At 41.3% G+C, this 22,666-nt stretch overlaps 1 protein-coding gene across 1 annotated transcript in view; it reads right to left on the reverse strand.

Moving 5' to 3' along the window:
• The window catches only part of LONRF2 (LON peptidase N-terminal domain and ring finger 2), a 48,838-nt gene that overhangs the window by 12,039 nt on the left and 14,133 nt on the right, over positions 1–22,666 (reverse strand). Inside the window, exons 3-11 of the mRNA XM_004031509.5 lie at positions 17,443–17,565; positions 15,165–15,308; positions 14,234–14,435; positions 13,743–13,836; positions 13,353–13,467; positions 9,953–10,074; positions 8,744–8,902; positions 4,761–4,923; positions 1,428–1,577 (exon numbers count right to left, since the gene is read on the reverse strand). Of these exons, the coding sequence (XP_004031557.3) occupies positions 1,428–1,577; positions 4,761–4,923; positions 8,744–8,902; positions 9,953–10,074; positions 13,353–13,467; positions 13,743–13,836; positions 14,234–14,435; positions 15,165–15,308; positions 17,443–17,565 (1,272 nt within the window). The remainder of the gene's footprint in view (positions 1–1,427; positions 1,578–4,760; positions 4,924–8,743; positions 8,903–9,952; positions 10,075–13,352; positions 13,468–13,742; positions 13,837–14,233; positions 14,436–15,164; positions 15,309–17,442; positions 17,566–22,666) is intronic.

Raw genomic sequence — 22,666 nt, forward strand, 5'->3', positions numbered from 1 at the left:
ATCCCTCTCTAGTCATGAGAAAAATGGTCCCCCATATGGTACCTTATATGGCAGAGGGAATTGGAGGATGTGATTCAGTTAAGGACTTTGGGATGGGGGGATTATCCTGATGGGCCCAATGTGTTCATATAGGGTCCTTTCTGGGCTGTGGTCAGAGGGACATGTGGCTTTGGAAGAACGGTCGGAGAGAAGCAACATTGCTGGCTCTGATGGAGGAAGGAAGCCGAGGAATGCCGCCAGCCTCTACAAGCTGCAGAGACAAGGAAACAGACTCTCCCCCACAACCTCCAAAGAGAAACGCATGCTGCCATCACCCTGATCATAGTCTGGCCTGCAGAACCAGGACTGGAAGATAATACATATGTGTTGTTTTAAGCCACCACGTTCGTGAAATTTCTTAACAGCAGTAGTAGGAAGCAAATATAGCTGCCAAGTAGAGATTGATTAATTTGGTTAATAAACAACAACTCCTAGGAAAAAGAATGACTCATATCCTAATGCAAGTCAGTGTAACCACCACGCTTTCTGAATCTGAGTTCCAGGACACTGTAGAACAAAGGCTTATGCGAAAAGGGCAAGCCAGGAAGGACTTAATGGCAATTTCTGGCAGTTAAAGCATTTTTCTGTGTTTGGAAAAAAAAGAATTCAGGCAGGGGGTAAAAGACAGAAGCTCCAAGAGATAGAAAAAAAAAGTTAAAATGGATGGGAAAAGACTTTTCACATCACTCTAAACCAGCTGAGAGCCAATCCCCCTCCCCTACTGTCTTTGACAGCTGAGCATCCATGTAAGGTGGGAGGTATACACTCTCAGGCACAATCTTAAACCAGCCCAGCCTGGCTCTCCCATCTAATGCAGAGGAGAGGGCCACCTGAGCTTAGAAATGCTCCACAAACCTAAGCTCATTCATTGCTTAAAGAACCAGCTTCACCAAAAGTACTTGTAGGGAGCACCAGAGAAAGCCCATGACAGCTGGGCAGCAGGGTACTTAGAGGACAAGGAAGTCACACTACTAATGTCACAAGAATGATGGGATTTTTCTCTTCACCTATTCAACATCTGTACACCAGGTGCAAGGCAATGCTATGTGCCAAACGTGGAATGTTCATGCCAATACAATAAAGTTACTACTTAAATTTTAAGATGTGAGTGAAAGAAGCAAAAGGCTACAAAAGCTGACAGCCAAGCAGAATAAACTGATTGTTGTTAGAAAAGAAATTATGTTCTGTTAGAGAGCCTTTGTTGTTTTGCTTCACAAGTCATGTGCTACCACAGTAGGTGCTCCTTTGGGCTGTTAGTAGATGAACTGGTTCATAAGCAGCCACATTGGGGTAACCAGCATCATACTGCCAAGCTCTCCACCAGAATGATGGCTCAGCACACTACAGCAGGAAGTAACAGAATTATAAAGGAAAAAGGGAGGGCATACCTGAGGCTCAGGTTCTCTGTCTGGCATTACCCCAAAATGACTTAAAATTTGTTCTTTCATGCGATCCTGGAGAGACGCGAACCAGGAAACAGACTGTTGATGCACAGAATCGTGGAGAGCGGCAAGTTCTTCATACTCTGGACCCTCCACCTGATCAGGCAAAGAGGCACAGCTGTGTGAACCATTCATAGTAATGCATGTAACACAGCGACCTCTGCACTGCCACTGAGTGGATTTGTGGCAGTTAGCATTTTAATAATTCATCAGTTTCACAAAAATGGTACATGCTCAATATAGAAATCTGCATTTTTTGCATAGTTGAAATCTATCAATTGTATCCTGATTTTTCTCTTAATACCATAATGTAAGCACATTTCATGTAATTTTGAATAATTTTCAATGGCTGCATGCAATTATATATTTGAGATACATGCCAATTTACTTTATTCACGTAAGTTATTTAGAATATTCTAGCTTTTTATTTTTAAAAATAACACAATAATATAAACATTTATGGAAAAGTTATTTTGTTTTGTTTTGCTTTTTTGACAAGGGAGGGAGGTATGGTTTCCTCAGTATAGTTTCCTAGAGACCTTGACAGAATTACCAAGTCAAAGGGTGACATTTTAAAAATTGTATTCCATATCACCAAACTATATTCCTAAAGGCACGACAGGGCAAGACTACACTCATTACATTGGCCTGGGCTGATGGACTCCAGCTTGTGGTCGGCCACAGCACCTTAGACTGACCAAGCTTGGCCTCTGGTCCCTATGTCACCATCACATCTGTCATTTAAATTATGCCTCAGTCCTCTTCAGAAACACCTGGTAGAGGAGGAAGAGCATGCAACTGGGAATCACGGGGCCAGGGTTTGTTCTGGCTTCATCACCAACTCTCATGTGTGAATCTAGCCAGTCTCACAGCCTCGTTAGGGCAGAGTTTTCTCATCTGTATAATAGGAATAAACCATGAAGGTCCTTTCATGTTACAAAATTCCAGTACCTACAAAAACTACGGTGTGCTGAGAAATTATAATGTAATGCATATACCACCCTCAATTTGATTTATACAAATCAAATATTCATATGTGATAGAGGATTTTCTTATAAAAATAAGCTAAAATTATTTCATGTTGTAGCTATTTAAACCCCCGTTTAAAATAAGCGCATACACTATTAAAAGCTGTCATCTACAACAACGGTCAGTAAACCCTGCCGTCAGGTCTATCCATCCCACAGAGAGACCCTGAGAATTATCACTTTCAGCTGTAGCTTTGAAACCCAACTTTCTGGTCCAGCCTGGGAGCTGGGCTCCCTGCTCTGCTCCCGTGCACTGGGATGACCAGAAACAGCAGCTGGAGGAGGCACAGAGACAGTGTCCTGGGTGTGACTCCATTCACAAATCATAAGTGTACATCACTGCCCCCAAAATGACTTCCAGTGTGATGTGGGGTGGCTACGTACCCTCACTTCCACAATTCCAAATGTCAACCAAAGAATTTAAAAGAGGGATACAATAATTCCAAGGATTTTGTCCTTTTAAGTATTTTAAAATTTCTTGCTGCAGTATAATTTACAGACCAAAAAGTGCATAGGTCTTGTTTAGCTCAAAGAGTTTTCACAACTGTATACACCAGTCTGACCATCACCCAAAACCAGATAGACATTTCCACTACTTAGAAAGATTCTTCACCACTCCCTCCAGTCAATTACAAAGCCAACCCCACAAGCCTTTTCTGACTTCTGTCCCCAGAGTCTAGTTTTGCCTGTTCCTGGAAGTATACAGATGAAGCCACGTGGTATGTGTTCGTCCTGTGTCTGGCTTCTCTCACTTAGCATGTCTGTGAGAGTCATCCATATTGTTTCATGCACGAGTGGTTCATTTCTTTTTATTGACAGGTAGTATTCCATTGCATGAATGGACCACAATGTGTTTACTGACTCAAGTGTGATCAGCACCTGGGCTGTTCCTGGTTTGGGGCTATAATGGAGTAAGACTGTTACAGACATCCTTGTGTATGTCTGTTGGAGAATCTCTCAAAACATTTTGCTAATTTGTCAAATTATATGTACTGATATTTCTATTAGACACATGAAAAAATTCTTAAGGGTTAATAAATTCAAGTCTTTTATATTTAGCTTTGGGAGGTATTTTTTAAGTTGTAGATTTTGTCACATTCCGAATTAATACCAACCTAGAGAACAGGGACTGACAGACTGCTGTTCATGAGTCAAACCGTGCTCACCACCATGTTTCCAGAAGTCACATTTAACGGAAAACCAGTCATGCTCATGCCTTTACACATTGTCTATGGCTGCTTTTGCACTACAAGGGCAGAATTGGGTAGCTTCGACAGAGACCATATGGCCTCTGGAGTCTAAAGTACTTATTATCCGGCCCTTTACAGAAAAAGTTTGCCAGCTCCAGGGCTACAGCATCGAATACAAATCACAAGCCTATTTTGCAATGCGCAGGTTTACATGTTGCATAAGTACATTATTAAGGTCTTTTTTTTTTTTTTTTTTGAGATGGTGTCTTGCTCTGTCACCCAGGCTGGAGTGCAGTGGCACGATCTCAGCTCACTGCAACCTTCAACTCCCAGGTTCAAGCAATTCTCCTGCCTCAGCCTCCCAAGTAGCTGGGACTACAGGCGCCCGCCACCATGCATGGCTAATTTTTTATATTTTTAGTAGAGCCAGGGTTTCACTATATTAGCCAGGATGGTCTCAATCTCCTGACCTCGTGACCTGCCCACCTTGGCCTCCCAAAGTGCTGGGATTACAGGCGTGAGCCACTGCCCAGCCAGATCATTTTTTTAAAAGGAGATTTCTGTACCAGCTCCCAACTCAGGTAAAAATCCACTGAGAAAATAAATAACTGCTGAAGGCAGGGGCTCATGCCTGTAGTCACAGCGCTTTGGGGCTACTAGGCTTTGGTCGAGGTGGGAGGACTGCTTGAGCCCAGGAGTTTGAGACCAGCCTGGGAAACACGGGGAGACTCTGTTTCAACAACAAAAAAAATTTAAATTAGCCATGTGTGGTGGTGTGCACCTACAGTCCCAGCTACTCGGGAGGCTAAAGCAGGAGGATCGTTTGAGCCTGGGAGGTCAAGGCTGCAGTGGGCCAAGATCATGCTGCTGCACTCTAGCCTGCATGACAGAACAAGACCTTGACTCAAAAATAAATAAACAAATAGATAAATAAATAACTTAAGTGATGAATTAAGGACTTAAGTAATATTGTCAGTACAAGTTTGACAAAGCTTTTCCACAATGCAGAGGGAAACGAGAGGACCGACTGCTATAAAATACACCAGTATGATAAGCCTTACCTTTTCATCTTCAAGATATTCAATGTCTGCTGTGTTATAGCCATCTCTGTGGCGGTGGCTTAGCACTCGGAACCGACTGATGCCAATCGCGTCTACAACAGAACTTCCATCAGGAAACGTTCTCACGTCCTTAATCTCCAGCATGCATCCGTACTCTGAAAGCCTGAAAAGATAGTTAGGAGAAATGACTGTGATTTTTAAAATGCAGGGGGCCTTCTTTTTCCCTGGATGAGAGTTTACTTTTAAAAGGAATACAAAGCCACACAAAACAGTGTCTCCACATCAGACCAGAAAGGTTATTGTCGCTAAGAGACACGTGCACAAGGTCGCTTCTGTTAGATGTTAAATATAGTGGTGATGGTGGCTGCAGGGGAAGGGCTCCAGGTGAGACAGGACTTGTGCCTTAGCAGTTCCAACGGGCTAGTGTTTTGGGAAGGACCCGAGAGATGGGAAGAGATGAAATCTCAAATGTGGCTCCTCAGCCACCTTGGCGGGGCACCATCAGGACTGCCCAGCTGGTGCCACACACACACTCGGCTTTCCAAAGCTCTCCCCAGCTCTTACCCACACTCCGATTGTAACTATCACCCTTATCCTAGTGATATTCTCATGCTACGATGTGCCAAGCAACGCACGGAGCAGTTTATAATACATATGAATTCAAGCCCACACTTAAAATTTGATTCATCAAAAGTCAGCAAAGTGAAAAAACAAGCTATGAGTTCCATGTGCACTGAGAATATAGAACACTAAAAAGAATGTGAAAAACAACAAGGAAAACCAGATAAACCACAAAACATATGTCTCTTGAACCCACCAGAGAGTGGAGATTGCTCAGGGTAACCAAACAAAGATCCCACAGGGAGAGAGTAGGCAGAGCCCAGGAAGAGACACAAAAGTGTGTAGGAAGCATTCAGCTATTTTTTTTTTTTTTTAAACAAATTGCCAATGACCTTGTGTGGGCTGGCATCAGAGTGCAGGTCTGGAGAGCTGCACTCACAAAGGGAGTTTGCATCACACACCCGCTCCTGTCCACAGATAAGAGGCTCCTTGATGAGTCATGCCCTGCAGCGAGGCAGGCTTGGAGGAGCTGACATTTATCTGGAGGCCTCTGCTGGTGCTGGTTGCTGGGGCAGCAAGTCCTCCACCTTCAAAGGCACTCAGCTCCTCCTCCCTCCTGCCTTTGCCCACAAGGTCTTCACCTCATTCCAATTCTGCCAGCTCTGCCCTCCCCAACCAAAGTGCCGTGGAAAGCAGTCCCCGGCCACTGCCTTCATCTCCTTGCCTCCCCTTCACTCCTCCATATCCTACTGTTCCATTAAAATGACTCCAAAAGAAGTCAGAGATGCCCTCTGAATTGCTCAAATCACTTGACAGGCTCCTGTCTGACCTCCCTAAGGCACGGCCCTGCAGACTGTTGCTGAGCTAATGCTTCTGCTCTCCTGCACCCTCTCTAACCAGCCCGGCCCTTCACAGCCCCTACCTCTGCATGTCCCTCCTGCTCCATGCTGCCCAGGGTGGTATTCTAGGCTGTGTCTATTCTCATTCCAAAGCTCTCCCCAGCTCTTACCCACACTCTGACTGTAACTATCACCCGTAACCTAGTGATGTTCTCACGCTACCACGTGCCAAGCACCACACACAGCAGTTTATAATATATATGAATTCAAGCCCACAAAACACGGAGGCTCAGAGGAATTAACTTCTCTAAGGCCACAGGGAGATTTAGAGCCAAAATGAGAACTCATGGCAGTGTGATTCTAACGTCCTCATGGTGAGCAGCTTTACTACACATCCCCCAAACTAAAGAGCAGCGATGATTCAAACTGCCACCTGGATGCCTCTACTTATATACTTAATAAAACTCTCTCTTCCTGGTATCTAACAGGATGATCTCATTCATAGCATGGTGAAACTGGAGGCGCCCTGAAGATTCCTCTTCAAGGGAGGACTGAATGCCCCAGCAACCAGCAGAGGCCTCCAGACAAATGTCAGCTCCTCCAAGCCTGCCTCGCTGCAGGGCATGACTCACCAAGGAGCCTCTTATCTGTGGACAGGAGCCTGTGTGTGATGCAAACTCCCTTTGTGAGTGCAGCTCTCCAGACCTGCACTCCGATGCCAGCCCACACAAGGTCATTGGCAATTTGTTTAAAAAAAAACAATAGCTGAATTCTTCCTACACACTTTTATGTCTCTTCCTGGGCTCTGCCTACTCTCTCCCTGTGGGATCTTGTTTGGTTACCCTGAGCAACCTTCACTCTCTGATGGCTTCAAGAAATATATGTTCTGTGGTTTATCTGTTTTTTTCTTGTTTTTCTTGCTGTTTGGATGGGAATAACATTCTTTTCAGTGTTCTATATTCTCAGTGCACGTGGAACTCTTATAGCTTATTTTTTCTCTTTGCTGACTTTAGATGAATCAAATTTTCATATATTCTAATTTACTAATCTCTCCCTCTGTTATGTATTCTCAGCACCTTGTATAAAAAATCTTTCCCCACTCCTAATTATAAAGGCAGTCCCCAATATTTCCTCTTAAATGTTTTTATATTTTGTTTTTCACATTTCACATTAGGAATGCAAATGTGTTATTTTTTTATTTATGGCATAAGGTAAAGTTTTTCCCCCCCTCTCGTTTGGACCACCCACTAATTTTCTGGGCACCCTTTACTGAGTAGTTTGTCTTTTCTCATACAATTGTCTATACATTTGGCGTCCACATATGAGTGGACCTGTTTCAGATCTCTCCATTACTGTGTCACTGGTCTACTTACTAAGGCTTGTAAACTTGATATTACAGGAATGTTCTCCTGTTTGTTCAGCCAGATCTGGGCTTAGTCTTTTGCTTTTCTACACAGATTCTAAAATCAGCCTGAGCAAGTCCATGAAGAAGCTTCCTGGGGATGCTGACGGGAATTACTCTGGATTTGTGGAACTGGATAGATATGGCATCTCTACGGCATTGAGTCTGTCTGTGTACCAACGGACATGGCATTTCTCTCCATTGATTCAGAACTTCTTATCTTTCAATAAAATTTCAGAATTTTCTCCATAAAGGTCCTACACATATTTTAAAAAGATCTGTCCCTAGATATTTATGGTGGAAAATTCTGAGTGGCCCTAAAAATGCAGTCTCCTCTTCTTCCTGGGCACGTAGGTGGACTATATTTGCCAGGTTCCTTTGCAGCAGGTGTGAACAGGAGGCAGCCCCCTTTCTCCAGAGTCCTTTAAGAGCACGTGCGCCCCTCCATAGCTAGCACTTGAATGCAGTGACCTCATCATGACCATGTAGGGCTGACAAGGCCCTAAGGGATGGGAGGGTCCTGAGTCCCCATATCAGTCCACAGAGGGGAATGACCTGCTGGCTTGCAACACCCTCTCTGGACAAAGACGTGAAACGAGGGGAGGTGAAAACCAAGCGTAGTATGTTTTTGTAAGACTGAAAATGATTTGGCTGTAGAGACAGAGAAAAAGCTTTGTGCAGGATATAGACATTTTTCTTTTTAAAATTTTTTTGTAGAGATGGGGTCTCCCTATGCTGCCTAGGCTGGTCTCCAACTCCTGGGCTCAAGCAATTCTCCCACCTCAGCCTTCCAAAGTGCTGGGATTACAAGCGTGAGCCACCAAGCCCAGCCGCAATTTTCCTAGACCTCAAAAGTTGGACTAGATTTGTTTGTATATAAATGGGGATTAAAAAAATTGCAGGCAGAGGGAAGCACAGAGGTGTGGAAGCATGAGCTGTCACAAGAGAAGGGCAAGTAGCATGGCAATGGACTAGCGGGTGTGACACTTGAAAGGAAGAGGCGGGCAGTGAGGCTAGAAAGAAGGGATGGAACCGCATTGTGGGCAGCCTTGAACTTGGACTTTGTTATGTAATGGGAGCCACTGGAGGTTTTCAAGTATCAGCCTAAATTATTCTGCAAGAAAAATGACAAACGATGCCCTTCATTAGGACCCTTTGAACCAAATGCTGACAGTTCTTACCCTGCGTGCTCAGCAGATAAACACATGCCAAACCGCTTGGTGCCAGTTTCCATGCATCTTCTTATCATAAGCCGATAGCGGGGCTCAAAAACGTGGAGTGGACATGGGACCGTGGGGAAGGCCATGGCACACACAAAGATGGGGACATCTCTGGTCAGACTGCAGAGCAAGGGGACATGTTATCTCAGATGTATGAGCTGTTAGATCAGAGGGTAGTACTGGCCACCAAAACAACAAAAGCCAGCCAACCTCATTTCTTCCCTCTACAAAACAAAACCCTCAGGCTAAGAGGAACAAGAAAGCCAAGGACCATAGCATGTGAAAATTCTCTGCTCACCCAGGTTTCCTGACAAATCTGTCTTATTTAACTTGAGGAAAGAGAAAATGCTGAATTATATTACTTTGCTTGGAAAAGTTATACCTTTTAAGCACTCTAAAAAAATTTTGATAAAAGCAAAAACTACACAGTAGTCAAAGGCAATGAGTTTTAAATAGAAGACTGGAAAAATGATAAGATCTCTACTAAAATACAAAACTTTTACCATTCTAAAAGATGAAAACTGTCAAGCCTGCTGTGATTCGCAATCCTGGGTATTAGTTCTCATTCTCTCTACTTTTTAAAAACTGTGCTTCACTTTACTCCACTTTGCAGATATTACATTAAAAATTTTTTGAGGTAAAATATACATATACAATTTGCTATCCTTAAGTGTACAGTTCATCAGTAACAAATACATTTATATTATTTGCCTTTTATTTATTTTTAATATATAAATTATTTTTAATTATTTATAATAATTTTTTAATATAGAGGTGGGGTCTTGCTATGTTGGCCAGGTTGGTTTTGAACTCCTAAGCTCAGGCAATCCTCCTGCACTGGCCTCCCAAAATGCTAGGATTACAGGCATGAGCCACTGTGCCCAGCCTTCTTTGATTTTTAAATCCTGAAAAATTCAGTATCACTTATTTACATACAAAAAGCAACTATACAATTTTGTTAAAACACTTTAAAAAATATCTTATAAAAAAAGAAAACAAATTCTTATAACTTCTTGCAATTATGTTTCCAAAAATATTTTGCAATTAACATTCTTTTCCATTTACAGACCAAGAGAGTTCTCTGCCATGAAAAGAAAATCTGAGGTGAAGCTGAAGTTGACAAAGTTCAGTCTGAACTTAAGACCAAGGACACACAACATGAGCACTTACTTTGACAGCTCTGACATTTCTTCATCATAAATTCTCTTCCTATCAGACAATTCATCCGGCAAATATCGAAATATTAATTCTTCGGCCAGAACAGTTATGTTAAAGTTTCTGCTTGCCAATAACTGTAACAAAAAAAAGTCAAATGATACTGTATGGTAATTGATTCTAAAGGACGAAGCTTCCGAGTGGAAAGGTGAACAAGGAGGTGGTGGGTGGGATCTCTGAGCAGGTAAGAAGGAAAAGGGATGGAGAGGGAAGCAGGCCAGCCTGTAACAAGAGCATGGGCAGCCCCTCCACTGTGAGAAAAGGCCAGAAGGAGGCGTTCACCGGGATGAAGGATGAGGCAACTCAATCTTGACAGCATCTACATTTTCAACCAAGTGCCATGATGTTGGTGAGAGGGGAGGAAGTGAAGTAGGGCATGTTGGGAGAGGAGAGACTTTTGCAATGATCAGCTTGGAGAGTGAAGAACTGGAACTACTAGAGAAAGAATGTAAGAATGATTACTTATGTTTTGAGTCTGAGACTTAAAATTGTTCATTTAAACTGACACCAATCTTCCCAACATTGTGTTTTTTTCTAGCTTCGTTGTGTTACTTAGGATGCATGCAAAAGGCAAAGGTTGACTTTTTTTGGATTGAGAAAGAGAGAGACGGACCATGGATTAAAGCGGGATGTGAAGGGAAGGTAGGAGACTGAACAAGAAAGTGCTGGGATCGGTGGGTGGAAGGGCCACAATGTGGCTGAACTACTACTCTGCGTGTGTGTGTGTGCGCGTGTGTATGTGCACACACAGAGTAGTAGTTCGGTAGGTTGCACTGTTATATTGCAGGCATGTATACTAGCATATAGTAGCTCTTTTCACTGACATTCTGATGCACATCAGGGACCGCTGCAGGTGCTTTATTAGTCCTGAAAACAGTATAATACTATAGTTGTTCTCTCCACTGTATTCATAAAGCTGTGATTCAGAAAGGGTAAGGGGTCAGTGCTGAGCCACCATGGCATAGCGAGGACCCCAGGCCTGGCGGGCTTCAGGGCTCTGCTTTTTCCTTGGTGGCCTGCTGCATTTCTGGGCTTGGGATGGCTCCACGTATTTCCAACACACCATGGCTGGGTGAGTCCTTCGCATACTGCCAGGTTTCCTTGTGGTTGGTGTGAAACAAACTAAATGTATTGCTGTGATTGACTGAGAACCAGGAGTTCAAACTTTGGAAACACCTATGTTTGAGAACCACCATCACAGGGTAACTGGTAGAGAAACAGGCTATCATCTCACTCACAAAACTGCTTCATAATTGTCATTATTAATGACATAGGTATTTAATAAATGGTTTATGATGTCCTTTTATTGAAGAGTAATACAATAAAACATGCTCTACTTGGCATGATGCTAACCAAGGGCTCTGGAGATTCATATATAATTGATGATTCAGGTCCCTGGTAGTGCATGCAAAGTCATCTATAAGCATGATGTGACTCCTGCATTGAAGAAAGACAAAACTATAATTTTGGATTTTATTTCACTTTATAGCATTCTAATTTCTGGAACATTAGGAACCCATGTATAGTTTGCATGTAATCATTCATTCATTCATTCAACAAAGACTTCTAGAGTCTCTGGTGTATGTGCTAGTCCCTGGAAATACAGGGAAAACAGGTCACAGGAAGTCTCAGTACTTAAGCAGCTTCTATTCTTTTTTTTTTCTTTTTGAGACAGAGTCTTGCTCTGTCACCCGGGCTGGAGTGCAGTGGTGCAATCTTGGCTCACTGCAAGCTCTGCCTCCCGGGTTCACGCCATTCTCCTGTCTCAGCCTCCCAAGTAGCTGGGACTACAGGCGCCCACCACCATACCTGGCTAATTTTGTTTTTGTATTTTTTTTTTAGTAGAGACGGGGTTTCACCGTGTTAGCCAGGATGGTCTCTATCTCCTGACCTTGTGACCCACCCGCCTCAGCCTCCCAAAGTGCTGGGATTACAGGCGTGAGCCACCGCACCCGGCCAAGCAGCTTCTATTCTAGTGCCGACCTCCAGCTATCACTTCTTCACTCAGCCCCCTACAAGGCAGCATTGAAACAGAAGTGAGTAAGGTCTGTGTTGTAAACAGGGCTCACACATACATGCATTTTATTCTTGTAAGAACAGATGAGCCTGTTCTGGCCCAGGCAGGCACCAAAACAAGAGGCAGTGGGTCCGATGCATCTACTAGCAAGAAGAGACACCAAATGCCCAGAGGAAAACTGCACAGGGGCCACCAAGGAAACAGCTCTGCAGACTCAGAACACAGTCACCACTGTGACACACAGTGCACAGCACAATAATTGATGTTCATGAGAACTCTGAAGAATTTAAAAAGATTCAGTATGCATGCAATTTAATAAAGCAAGTATGTGCATACAATGTTTTAGAAAATGTTTTCAATTGTAACTAGTTATTTTAATGTTTTGGCAGTAAATTTTAAAGGTTATAATTATTTAAAACTTCACTTAAGTATAATATCTCCTCTTATCACATCAGATTTAAAAAATAAATTTTACTGTACATTTGTAAAAAGAAAAAAACTTTATCCTACTTAAAATGCATTCAATAAGTTTAATCTCTGGAAAGTAATTAAGGCAAATATTATCAGTCTCATTTAATGAATGCAAAACAAAGGAAGACACTCCCTACCCCCTTAAGATGTTATATGACTTGCTCCATAGAAAGTTCATGGCACTAATAGGACCACAGCCCAATACAGCTGATATGGATTCACTATTTCAGAAATTGATCAGAAGGTCTTCAGCTTTTAAATACTCTTCATTGTATTTACCATACCTAACATAAATGGATTTAATAGTTTATATTGGGGCTAAATATCATTAAATAGCTTCCCCATGGAACCCGGATTTAATAGTTTATATTGGGGCTAAATATCATTAAATAGCTTCCCCATGGGACCTGAATTTTACTGGTTTTGATTTCAGACCAAAGACAATAATAACTGACAACTGTAAAAGCCCTAAAGGGACTCACCAGTGGTCAGAAATGATCAAGTCTTCAATCCTACGAAAAACTCTCAAGATGAAAAAGAGAATTCCTGGAGCACATTAAGTGCACCATGACAACATCTCAACCATTTACAATGAACGTAATGTAGGGTTCATAATGTTAGCTATTTTCAATCTATCTCAACTAAAATTTCTACCTAAAAATGTCCTTAACATTTAGCAATTTCTGTATGTCAACCTTCCTTGTGTATTTCTTGATTCATCAAAGAGATGAGAAAAGACCTATCTTTGATTGGAGAAATCTCACTTTCTTTAACAACTGGGTAGGGGAAGCAACACGAGACAGGGAGTAAGCGTCCACCAAGGGATGAGAGGAGGAGCTGTCCCGTCATTTCCTAAAGTGTACTTACTTCCGAAAGTTTGTCTTTGCACAAAGGACAGTGTGGGGCGTGGTCAAGGCAGCGCTCAAGGCATTTTAGGCAAAATGTGTGTCCACAGGGCGTAGTGACAGGTTCAAAGAGCAATCTGGAAGAAAATATCTGTTTTCAGCCAGAAATGTCCAGGACAGACTTTCAAATCATGGACTGGTTTTTGAAGGACTCCTTATGCAATCCCCTTTCTGTTCTAGAAATCACTTGCATGCACTTTCATTTTATCTCTTATTAAATCTTTAGAAAATAAATCAATTATTACTGAGCTCTCCATAGTTTCAGTGATAATAAAAAGCCCATTACACTTTGGTATACATTTCAGAAAGGCTGCAGTTTTAAAAGAGTTGCATGGATTCTGTACCATCCTACCTCATGCAGAGGGCACACTCAAAGTCAGTTACATCAAGCGAGAGCCCCTGACTTTCTTCTGTCTCAGAGTTTGGGCTCCTTTGAGGTGAGAGATCTGAATGTGAAAAAATTTAAAACGCTGTAATTAACACCTAAGCACCTGAACAACGGCATGCAAGAAATGTATTTTCTCTGGACCAAACGTGTTGTATCAATGTAACAAATCACACTGGGCAGAAATAGTTCCTGCCCAGTTAATAGCATATAGCAATAATTTATCTGGATGGTAAGCATGAATAAAATTTTAAATTATAGCTAAATTTTCTCTGCTATTTTTGACTATGAAGTCTTTGCAGTATAAAACATCTAAAATGCTCTATCATCTTAGAGCTGATATAATCATTTCATTACTAATATTAAATGGTGTAAAATTTTAAAAAATATATTGAATACCAGTTAACATTCTATCACTTTGGAGTCACAGAACTGCCTGATGAAAACAATTCACTGACCTTTCTTGGGAATTTTTCCAGGGGCGTTCAGGTCAGGTGCATCCTCCACGTCATCCGGAAACTGTCTCTTTAAGCCAGCGCTGGGTGCTGTTGGAAGGATGCTTTCTAACGCCTTTTTATCCTCTTCAAAGTGTAGACCCAGTATAAAATACAAAACTGAAGAATTGGTATTTCCAAGCATATTAGATTTCTCAGATGAGTTCTGGTTAAGTGAGAAAAAAAGGAATCCTGAGTATTAAAGAAATCATAGCATAAGAGAAAAAGAATGCAGTAGCCTGTACTAGAAATCTTCGAAAAAAAAAAAGGGGGGAGGCATACACTCTTCCTCACAATTGGTTTCATCTATTAATTTCTAAGATGAGCTTTATTCTTTTCACAGTAAAATACAGGATAATTTCTTCCTGAGCCAGGGCAAGTGAAAAGTTATCTTCGTATGCAATCTGTCTATCTACACACACACACACACACACACACACACACACACACACGTACACACATAAAATCATATATCATATTCAAATCATCCCTTTGCTTTCTTTTGTTTTTTTTTAATTATACTTTAAGTTCTAGGGTACATGTGTACAACGTGCAGGTTTGTTACATATGTATACATGTGCCATGTTGGTGTGCTGCCCCCGTTAACTTGTCCCTTTGCTTTATTTTCTCCAAGCCAAAATAACTTCAAGTCTCCTGCTGTTTGGGGTGATTTGGTGGTGTTCTAAAGCTTCTTTCAATCTTTAATCATTTTAATTACTTCCATAGACTTCATGTAAAAGTTCCAACTCCCAGGTTGAGGAGCTACAACTGGTCTTGAGAAATATGTCTAACTAACATAATGCCATAATGTGTGAATAATCTGTAAACTGTTTAAAATGAAGCAATTACGTAAAGCTTAATCAAGAGAATCCTGACAAATGCATGCATGTCATACCTCCGAGCTCCCTGCATCACCTTCTTCCAGCAGAGCCTGGGCATTCATGTGGCTGTGACCCTGAGCCTTTAATCTGCTTTGGATGGAAGATGTTAAATTTTCATGCACATTTTCTGTAGCTGAAAACAGCACTTCACACATTACCTATAAAATTGCCAAGAAAAGAAAAAATATATATTTTAAAACACTTCTGTAAAAATATAGTATGTCTTATAGATTCAGAGGAAACTAAGAGGCCAAATAAGCCTAAAATGTTGAAAAGAATAATTTTAACTGCCAACCTTTTAAAATCCAAACATTTTTTAAACCAGAGTCAATATTTTAAGTTATTTTAGCTTCCAATCCCTTTCCATCTTACACTTCCCAATGACAAAATGATAGCAATACCACTTCCTTCTACCTGGTCTTTACACACTACATAAAATCTCCCCTAAAAGCCACACAGACAAAAGAGAAAGGGAGTATAAAGGTTGCTGGGGGCCTTGAATTAAATCTAAGCTGTGATCACCCGCAGGGCTGAGGTCACTATAGAGAACTGCTTTATTTATGAGAACCAGAAGACCCACCTCGTAAAGAACTTTAAAGGAAGAGAGAGGGAAAGGCCCTAATTGTGGTTCAAGAACCAGGGAGTGGCATTGGTGGGGGCAGGGGAAGGGTGGTCAGCAATGGCCAGTTAGGCATTCTAGCTGACACCCAATGCTAGCAGACACTCAAATGGTCCTGTCAAACCTCATGGCTTCAGCTGCATCCAAGGCTTGAGGAAAGCAGAAAGGAGTGACTGAAACCTAAACAAAGACTCCTCCCACTCTCCACTGTTCCTCATGGTTCAAGGTGAGTGCGCTAGAATCCATGGCCCTGCAGCAATGCACACCACCACCCTCAGCAGGGACATCAATGTCCTCAGCCCCAGCTCTGAGTAGCCTCAGCAGAGCTGCTGGAGATGGAGCCACATTCCATGTAAACAGGCTAACATTGTTTTTGGTACCATCTGTGATACAAGATATCTATCAGCCATAGAATGTCCAGGGGAAAACACCATGTCTGAAAAAGCTCCAGGTAGACAACAACCCAGAAGACCTAAACCCTGGTCCAGGAACCTTGGTGAATGTGCTTCATCTCTTTGACCTTGGGCTGACGTTCTCAGAAAAGTGTTATGAGAATCAGTTGAGATATGTTTTAAGATTCTTAGGAAGTTTCCGTATAGGACAAAGCAGGCAGGGATAGCTGAATAGCAGGCTGAAGATGCAATATTATTTTGACAAGTTGAAATGACGGCCAAAAACCAATGAGTGACACTGGTCAATTGAACAACTGTCAGGACAACTGAACAGGACTAATGCCAATCAACTGCACAAGAGAAGATAAAAAACAACATTGCTCTAAAGTTCTTACTTTTAAAAAAAGAGGAACAAGGTATTTAAAAATAAGCATGCCCCTAATGTGAACACAAGTGAAGGTAACATTTCACCAACTGTGGCTGTCAAATGTAGATGCTAAAATACAGGGTACATTAGAACGCATCCAGAAGAGGAAATCTTAGAAACGCCACTCTGTGAGAAAAGAATGTTTGGCCCACAGGGTGACATTAAGGCAAAGATAATAGCTGTTCTCAAACATCTAACGTGGTTTGAATTGTACAAGGAAGAACTGATTCATTTTCTGTTGCTCCAGAAAATAGAACTAGACAGGTAAGTAAAAATTACAGGGTAAATACGTGGTAGAAGTTGACAATAAACAGTGTTAAAACTGGGAAGCGCAAACATAAAAACATAAAAACGCTGGTCATTGGAAATGCTAAGTAAATATCAGGTAACTATCGTATAAGCTTTTTAACAGGACAGATTTCCACATTCAGTGTGACTGGATGATGGGTAAAAGAGCAGGTATTTCTGCACTATGCTGGTGAAGCTTTGCTGAAAATTACAGGTCACCCTATAGAGCCGAATTGATACATTTTACATATATCATAATGTCTTTTATGAAGCTTCTACACAAACTATAATAACCTTGCCTAACATGTGTCTTTATGTCAACAGAATCGAGGCATGTTTACACTGTCTCATGAAACACTCTGCTTTACCCAGGGACAAAATATAATGTTTACCTAGAAGTTATCCAATGTATGAACCTTACAATTATTGCCATGCATTTTTTATCACATCATCACGAACATTCAGAATTATATTTCTTGTATATTTCACATGCAAGGGTTACTCAGCATGGTCATGAAGGCTATAAATAAGACCTGATAGAGAAAGTCCTTTAACAGAACTCATACCTTCTGTGCTTCTTTCTTCACAGAGTTACATTCAGGATTCAGAGCAAGGCAGTAGAGAAATTCCTTTAACACTTCCTTACTTCTTCCCAATCCAGAAAGAGCCTGAGCTTTTACTTGATGTCCCTAGATTCACCGAAGACAAAGTGTACATTGTTAAAACCCAGCATGATTATATACTTGAATACAAACTCCCCTGAACAAATTTATTAGAACAATTTGTTTTAATTTCACATTACGTAGAATAAACAAAACCCAGCAAAGGATGACTCTATCGCTACTTTCTCTACCCTGGAAACTTAGCAAACTTCAATAGCTCATAAATACAATCTACAGTCAGAACACAGGAGCTACCATACCTGAGATGTTCTGCTCAAAGGAGTTCTAAGGGACGTGCTAAGAGAAAACTGGCTATCCACTTTAAATTCATTCAGCAGTTACAGATCATTACCATCTTCCTGCCTTCCAGGAGTTTACAGTCTCACGAGCTAAGACAGACACGACTAAAAACAATTACAATACAAATCATAATATACTAAGTGCCACAATAAAAGTAAACAAAATACAATACGGATCAGTAATTTCCCATGGCATTTTCTTTTCATCTTATGAATGCAGTATTTTCTCAAATCTATAAAAACACTATTTTTGTTTCTTTTCTTACTGGTTTACATATAGTTGAAAGACTTTCTCTTAGCACTTGGAATATGTTGTTCCAATGTCAACCAGCTTCCACAGTTTCAGATGAGATGACAACCATAAATATTATTTCCCTGTACGTCATTTTTCTCATTCTCATTCCATGTCATTTTTCTTTACTGCTTTCAAGACTTTCCTTTTATCTTTGGTTTACAGCCTAGCAATTTGATTATGACTTGAGTTTATCATTGCTTATAAGTTGAGTTAACCTTCTTGGATCTGAAATTAATGTTTCCCACTAAATTTGGAAACTTTTTACCCATTATTTCTTCTTCTTTTTCTTGCCAAACATTTTCTGTCTTCTTCTGAGATTCCAATTGCACATACGTTGTACCACTTCATATTGTCCCACAAGTTTCCAAGATTCTTTTCATTTTTCTTTAATCTTTTTTCTTTCTGTTTTTTGCATTGAATAATTTCTCTTCCTATAGATCTATCTTCAATTTCACTGATTATTTTGCCATGTATAATGTGTTATTAAGCCTACCTAGAAATTTTAAATTTCAGCATTGATAATTTTTATCTCTAGAATTTCCTTTTTTTTTTCTTTTTTAGAGACAGTGTCTCACCCTGTTGCCCAGGCTAGAACGCAATGGCATGATCACATCTCACTGTGACCCTTAACTCCTGGGTTCAAACAATCTGCCTCAGCTTCCAGAGTAGCTCAGACTACAGGCACATGCCACCCTGCCTGGCTAATTTTTTAATTTTTTTGTAGACATGGGGTCTTGAGATGTTTCCCAGGCTGGTCTTGAACTCCTGGCCTCAAGTGATCCTCCTGCCTCAGCCTCCCAAAGCATTGGGCATACATGCATGAACCATGAACCCAGCCAGAATTTCCATTTTTTATAGTTTCCATCTCCCTGCTGAGATTGCTCTTAAGTCAAAGGTACCATATTGTCCTTCAATTCTTTGCATGCAATTTAACTCTTTGAACTTATGCATAATAGCTTCTTCAAAGTCTCTTTGTGGAAAATATAATATCTGGGCCCACTCAGAGAGAATTTTAGTTGATGGTTTTTTTTTTTTTTTTTTTTTTTTTGAGACAGAGTCTTGCTCGCTCATCCAGGCTGGAGTGCAGTGGTACAATCACGGCTCCCTGGAACCCCTGCCTCCCAGGTTCAAGTGATTCTCCTGCCTCAGCCTCCAGAGTAGCTGGGACTACAGGCGCCTGCCACCATGCCTGGCTAATTTTTTTTTTTTTTTTTTTTAGTTGAGATGGAGTTTTACCATATTGGCCAGGCTAGTCTCAAACTCCTGACCTTGTGATCCACCCACCTTGGCCTCACCAAGTGCTGGAATTATAGGTGTGAGCCACTGCACCCAGCCTCCATGGCTCCTTTTTAAGCCTTGTGGTTCTCCCTGATGCCTATGAAATTTGGAAATAAGCCAGGATTTGGCCAGAGCTGGGAATTATCCACTCCGGGATTTCTCTGCTTTTAGGGATTCCCCTAATTTCCAGCTCTTCTGTTAGAACTCGGAACTCTGAACTCCTGGTACTTTCAGGTAGTGATGCTGAGTGTTTGTCCCAGTACTGTCTTTGTGCAGTTGTAGCTGTGGAGATAGATAGAACTCAGGGACCAAAAAGACAAAACAAAAAACAAACAAACAAAAAACCCACACACAATTCTTTCCCTTTTCATGTGCAGGTTTTTTTAAGAAACTCTCCTCCAGCTTCTGTTTTTGGATGTTTTACAGTGTCTTTATTTTTTTAATACAGTTTTTATAACTGTTTTCCCCTCTGGATTCACGTGACGACTTCACTCCTTCACTATTACCAGAAGTAAACCACTACCCCTGTTAATGTCATTTTAATTATTTCTGTATAAAAATTCTCCAGAACACTGGCAGCCACTGATGGGTAAATGTGAAGGTCTATTTTCAGGTCCTGTCTTACTGCACTTCTCTCTCCATTGTTTGAAATACCATGACTGTGCTGATGGTGCCCAGGTTCCATCTCCAGCACCAACATCTCTCCTCATGTTTGCTAACTGTCTATTCACACATCGCTTACCTTGCAGCCCTCTGGAAGAGCAGCCATTTCAAAAGACACGACGAGTATTTTAGACAACAAATCATCAGTTTCATCCCTGAGCTCCCTGAAGTCTCAAATACACTTCAGACAATCAGTGATTCATCTATGGGACTTTACATCGATAATAAATGTGAAGTTTTACTAATTTTCTTATTCTCCTTTCACAAACGCAGAATCACAAAAGATTCAGCTTTTGTGGAGCTTGAATCTTACATAATTTGGAAAGTCTGTTTAAGGAAAAGTACAAAATTGTTACTATTTTTTTTTTTTTTTTAGATGGAGTCTCGCTCTGTCACCCAGGCTGGAGTGAAGTGGTGCCATCTTGGCTCACTGCAACCTCCACCTCCCAGGTTCCAGTGATTCTCCTGCCTCAGCCTCCGGAGTAGCTGGGATTATAGCTGTGCACCACCATGTCTGGCTAATTTTTTCCTGGCTATTGTGTGTGTGTGTGTGTATTTTTAGTAGAGGCGGGGTTTCACCATGTTGGCCAGGCTGGTCTTGAACTCCTGACCTCAAGTGATCCTTCTGCCTCAGCCTCCCAAAGTGCTGGGATTACAGGTGTGAGCCACCACACCTGGTCAGGAAAAGTACAAAATTAAGAATACAAAGTTGCTAGGGCCCCTTTCAGGCCTTATAAAAGTCCCCAACTTTCATGTTTCAGTAGTGTCTAAATTTGCTTCGATTATCAAAAATTCTTAGAAAATAATACTGTCTTATATGCAGAAAGAACTTCACGTAAAGTTTCAAGTTTTTCATACATGTGCACAGAATCTCAATCGAGATTTGCATTTTTGATACCACAGTGTATCAATAAATATTTATTAACTGAATTAACTGGCTTTTAAGTAATTTTAAGTCTTACAAGTTTGCTCTTTGGGTAAGATCAAACTAATCATGTGCCTATATCTATTTCTGCAAATGGGCAAATATTTTGCTGGCAATGGATTATCTCCAGTTGCTCCAAAAGCTTTGAATCATTAGCCATGATGAATATTAGCCGTGCCTGGATGCTTGAAAGGGCAGTTTTGCTTGAGTAAGACACTCTGCTGTAACCCACCTCCCCCCAGAATCTAGAAGTGCTTCTCAAAGTGCTTGGTTCTAAAACAGCTTCCATCTCAGCTTGATCACACTCAGCCACCTTAGTCTTCCCCTCAGTGAACTTACTCCCCATCCCCTTACCTTACCTTCCAATGGCACTTCTTCCCCAATCCTTAGTTATAATAACAAACTTAGAATATATCTTTTACTATCTTAATCTTACTTTTTTTTTTTTTGAGGTGGGGTCTCGCTCTTTTGCCCAGGCTGGAGTGCAGTGGCGCGATCTTGGCTCACTGCAACCTCCGCCTCCCAGGTTGACGCCATTCTCCTGCCTCCGCCTCCCGAGTAGCTGGGACTACAGGTGCCCACCACCATGCCCGGCTAATTTTTTGTATTTTTAGTAGACACGGGGTGTCACCGTGTTAGACTGGATAGTCTCGATCTCCTGACCTCGTGATCCACCCGTCTCGGCCTCCCAAAGTGCTGGGATTACAGGCGTGAGCCACCGCGCCCGGCCTAAACTTACTTATTAAACTACGTTTTGGCTGAAGCTGCTCTTCACTGGGCATCTGTCAAGAATTGAGGTCCACAGATTTGCAGTAAACTCTGCAGATATGACCACCGTCTCATACCATCTCAAACACTAAATATTCATTTGCTGCCTCCCTTGACAAGTTATAATTAGCCACGTACCTCTGTAGAAATTAAGTCTATCTTTTGTCAGAGACACACTGTCAAGTTTTTAGCTCAAAGAATACTACGGAGAGGAATCTAGCTTCAGAGGGCAATGCAGAGCTGCTGTCAGTCAGAAATAATAGTTATAATTCATAATAACTAAGGCTTGATCATTACTGATAGAAATTAACTCAGAAGAAGAGTGGCAGGGGAGAGGAATTGGGGAGACGTCAGTCAAAAGATACAGAATTTCAGTTGAACAGGAGAAATAAGTTCAAGAGATCTATTACAAAACCATATGTTGACTATGGTTAATAATAATGTACTGTATTCTTGAAAACTGCTAAGAGAATAGATTTTAAGTGTTCTTACCACAAAAATGGTATGTGAGGTAATGCATATGTTAATTAACTTGATTTTGCCATTTCTCATTGTATACATGTTTCAAATCTACATATTGCACCTGATAAATTATATAAATTTTTGCTTGTCAATTAAAAACATAATTTTAAAGAAGAATGGATGAAGGCATAGGAGAAAGGGCATTTGAAATTGGAGTCTAAACTTTTTTTTTAGGGAAGCAAACAAGCAACAAAATAGATTTCTGAGCTTAGTCCAACAAACATCTGCTTCCATCCTTGGGCTTATCCCTAAGTTGAACTTGACACTCAGGCTAACCTGAAAGCATTTGTTTTAAAAGATGGGAGGGAGGCCGCGTGCGGTGGCTCACGCCTGTAATCCCAGCACTTTGGGAGGCTGAGGCAGGCAGATCATGAGGTC

The sequence above is a fragment of the Gorilla gorilla genome, chromosome 12 (genome assembly GCF_029281585.2).
Source record: "Gorilla gorilla gorilla isolate KB3781 chromosome 12, NHGRI_mGorGor1-v2.1_pri, whole genome shotgun sequence".
NCBI lineage: Eukaryota > Metazoa > Chordata > Mammalia > Primates > Hominidae > Gorilla > Gorilla gorilla.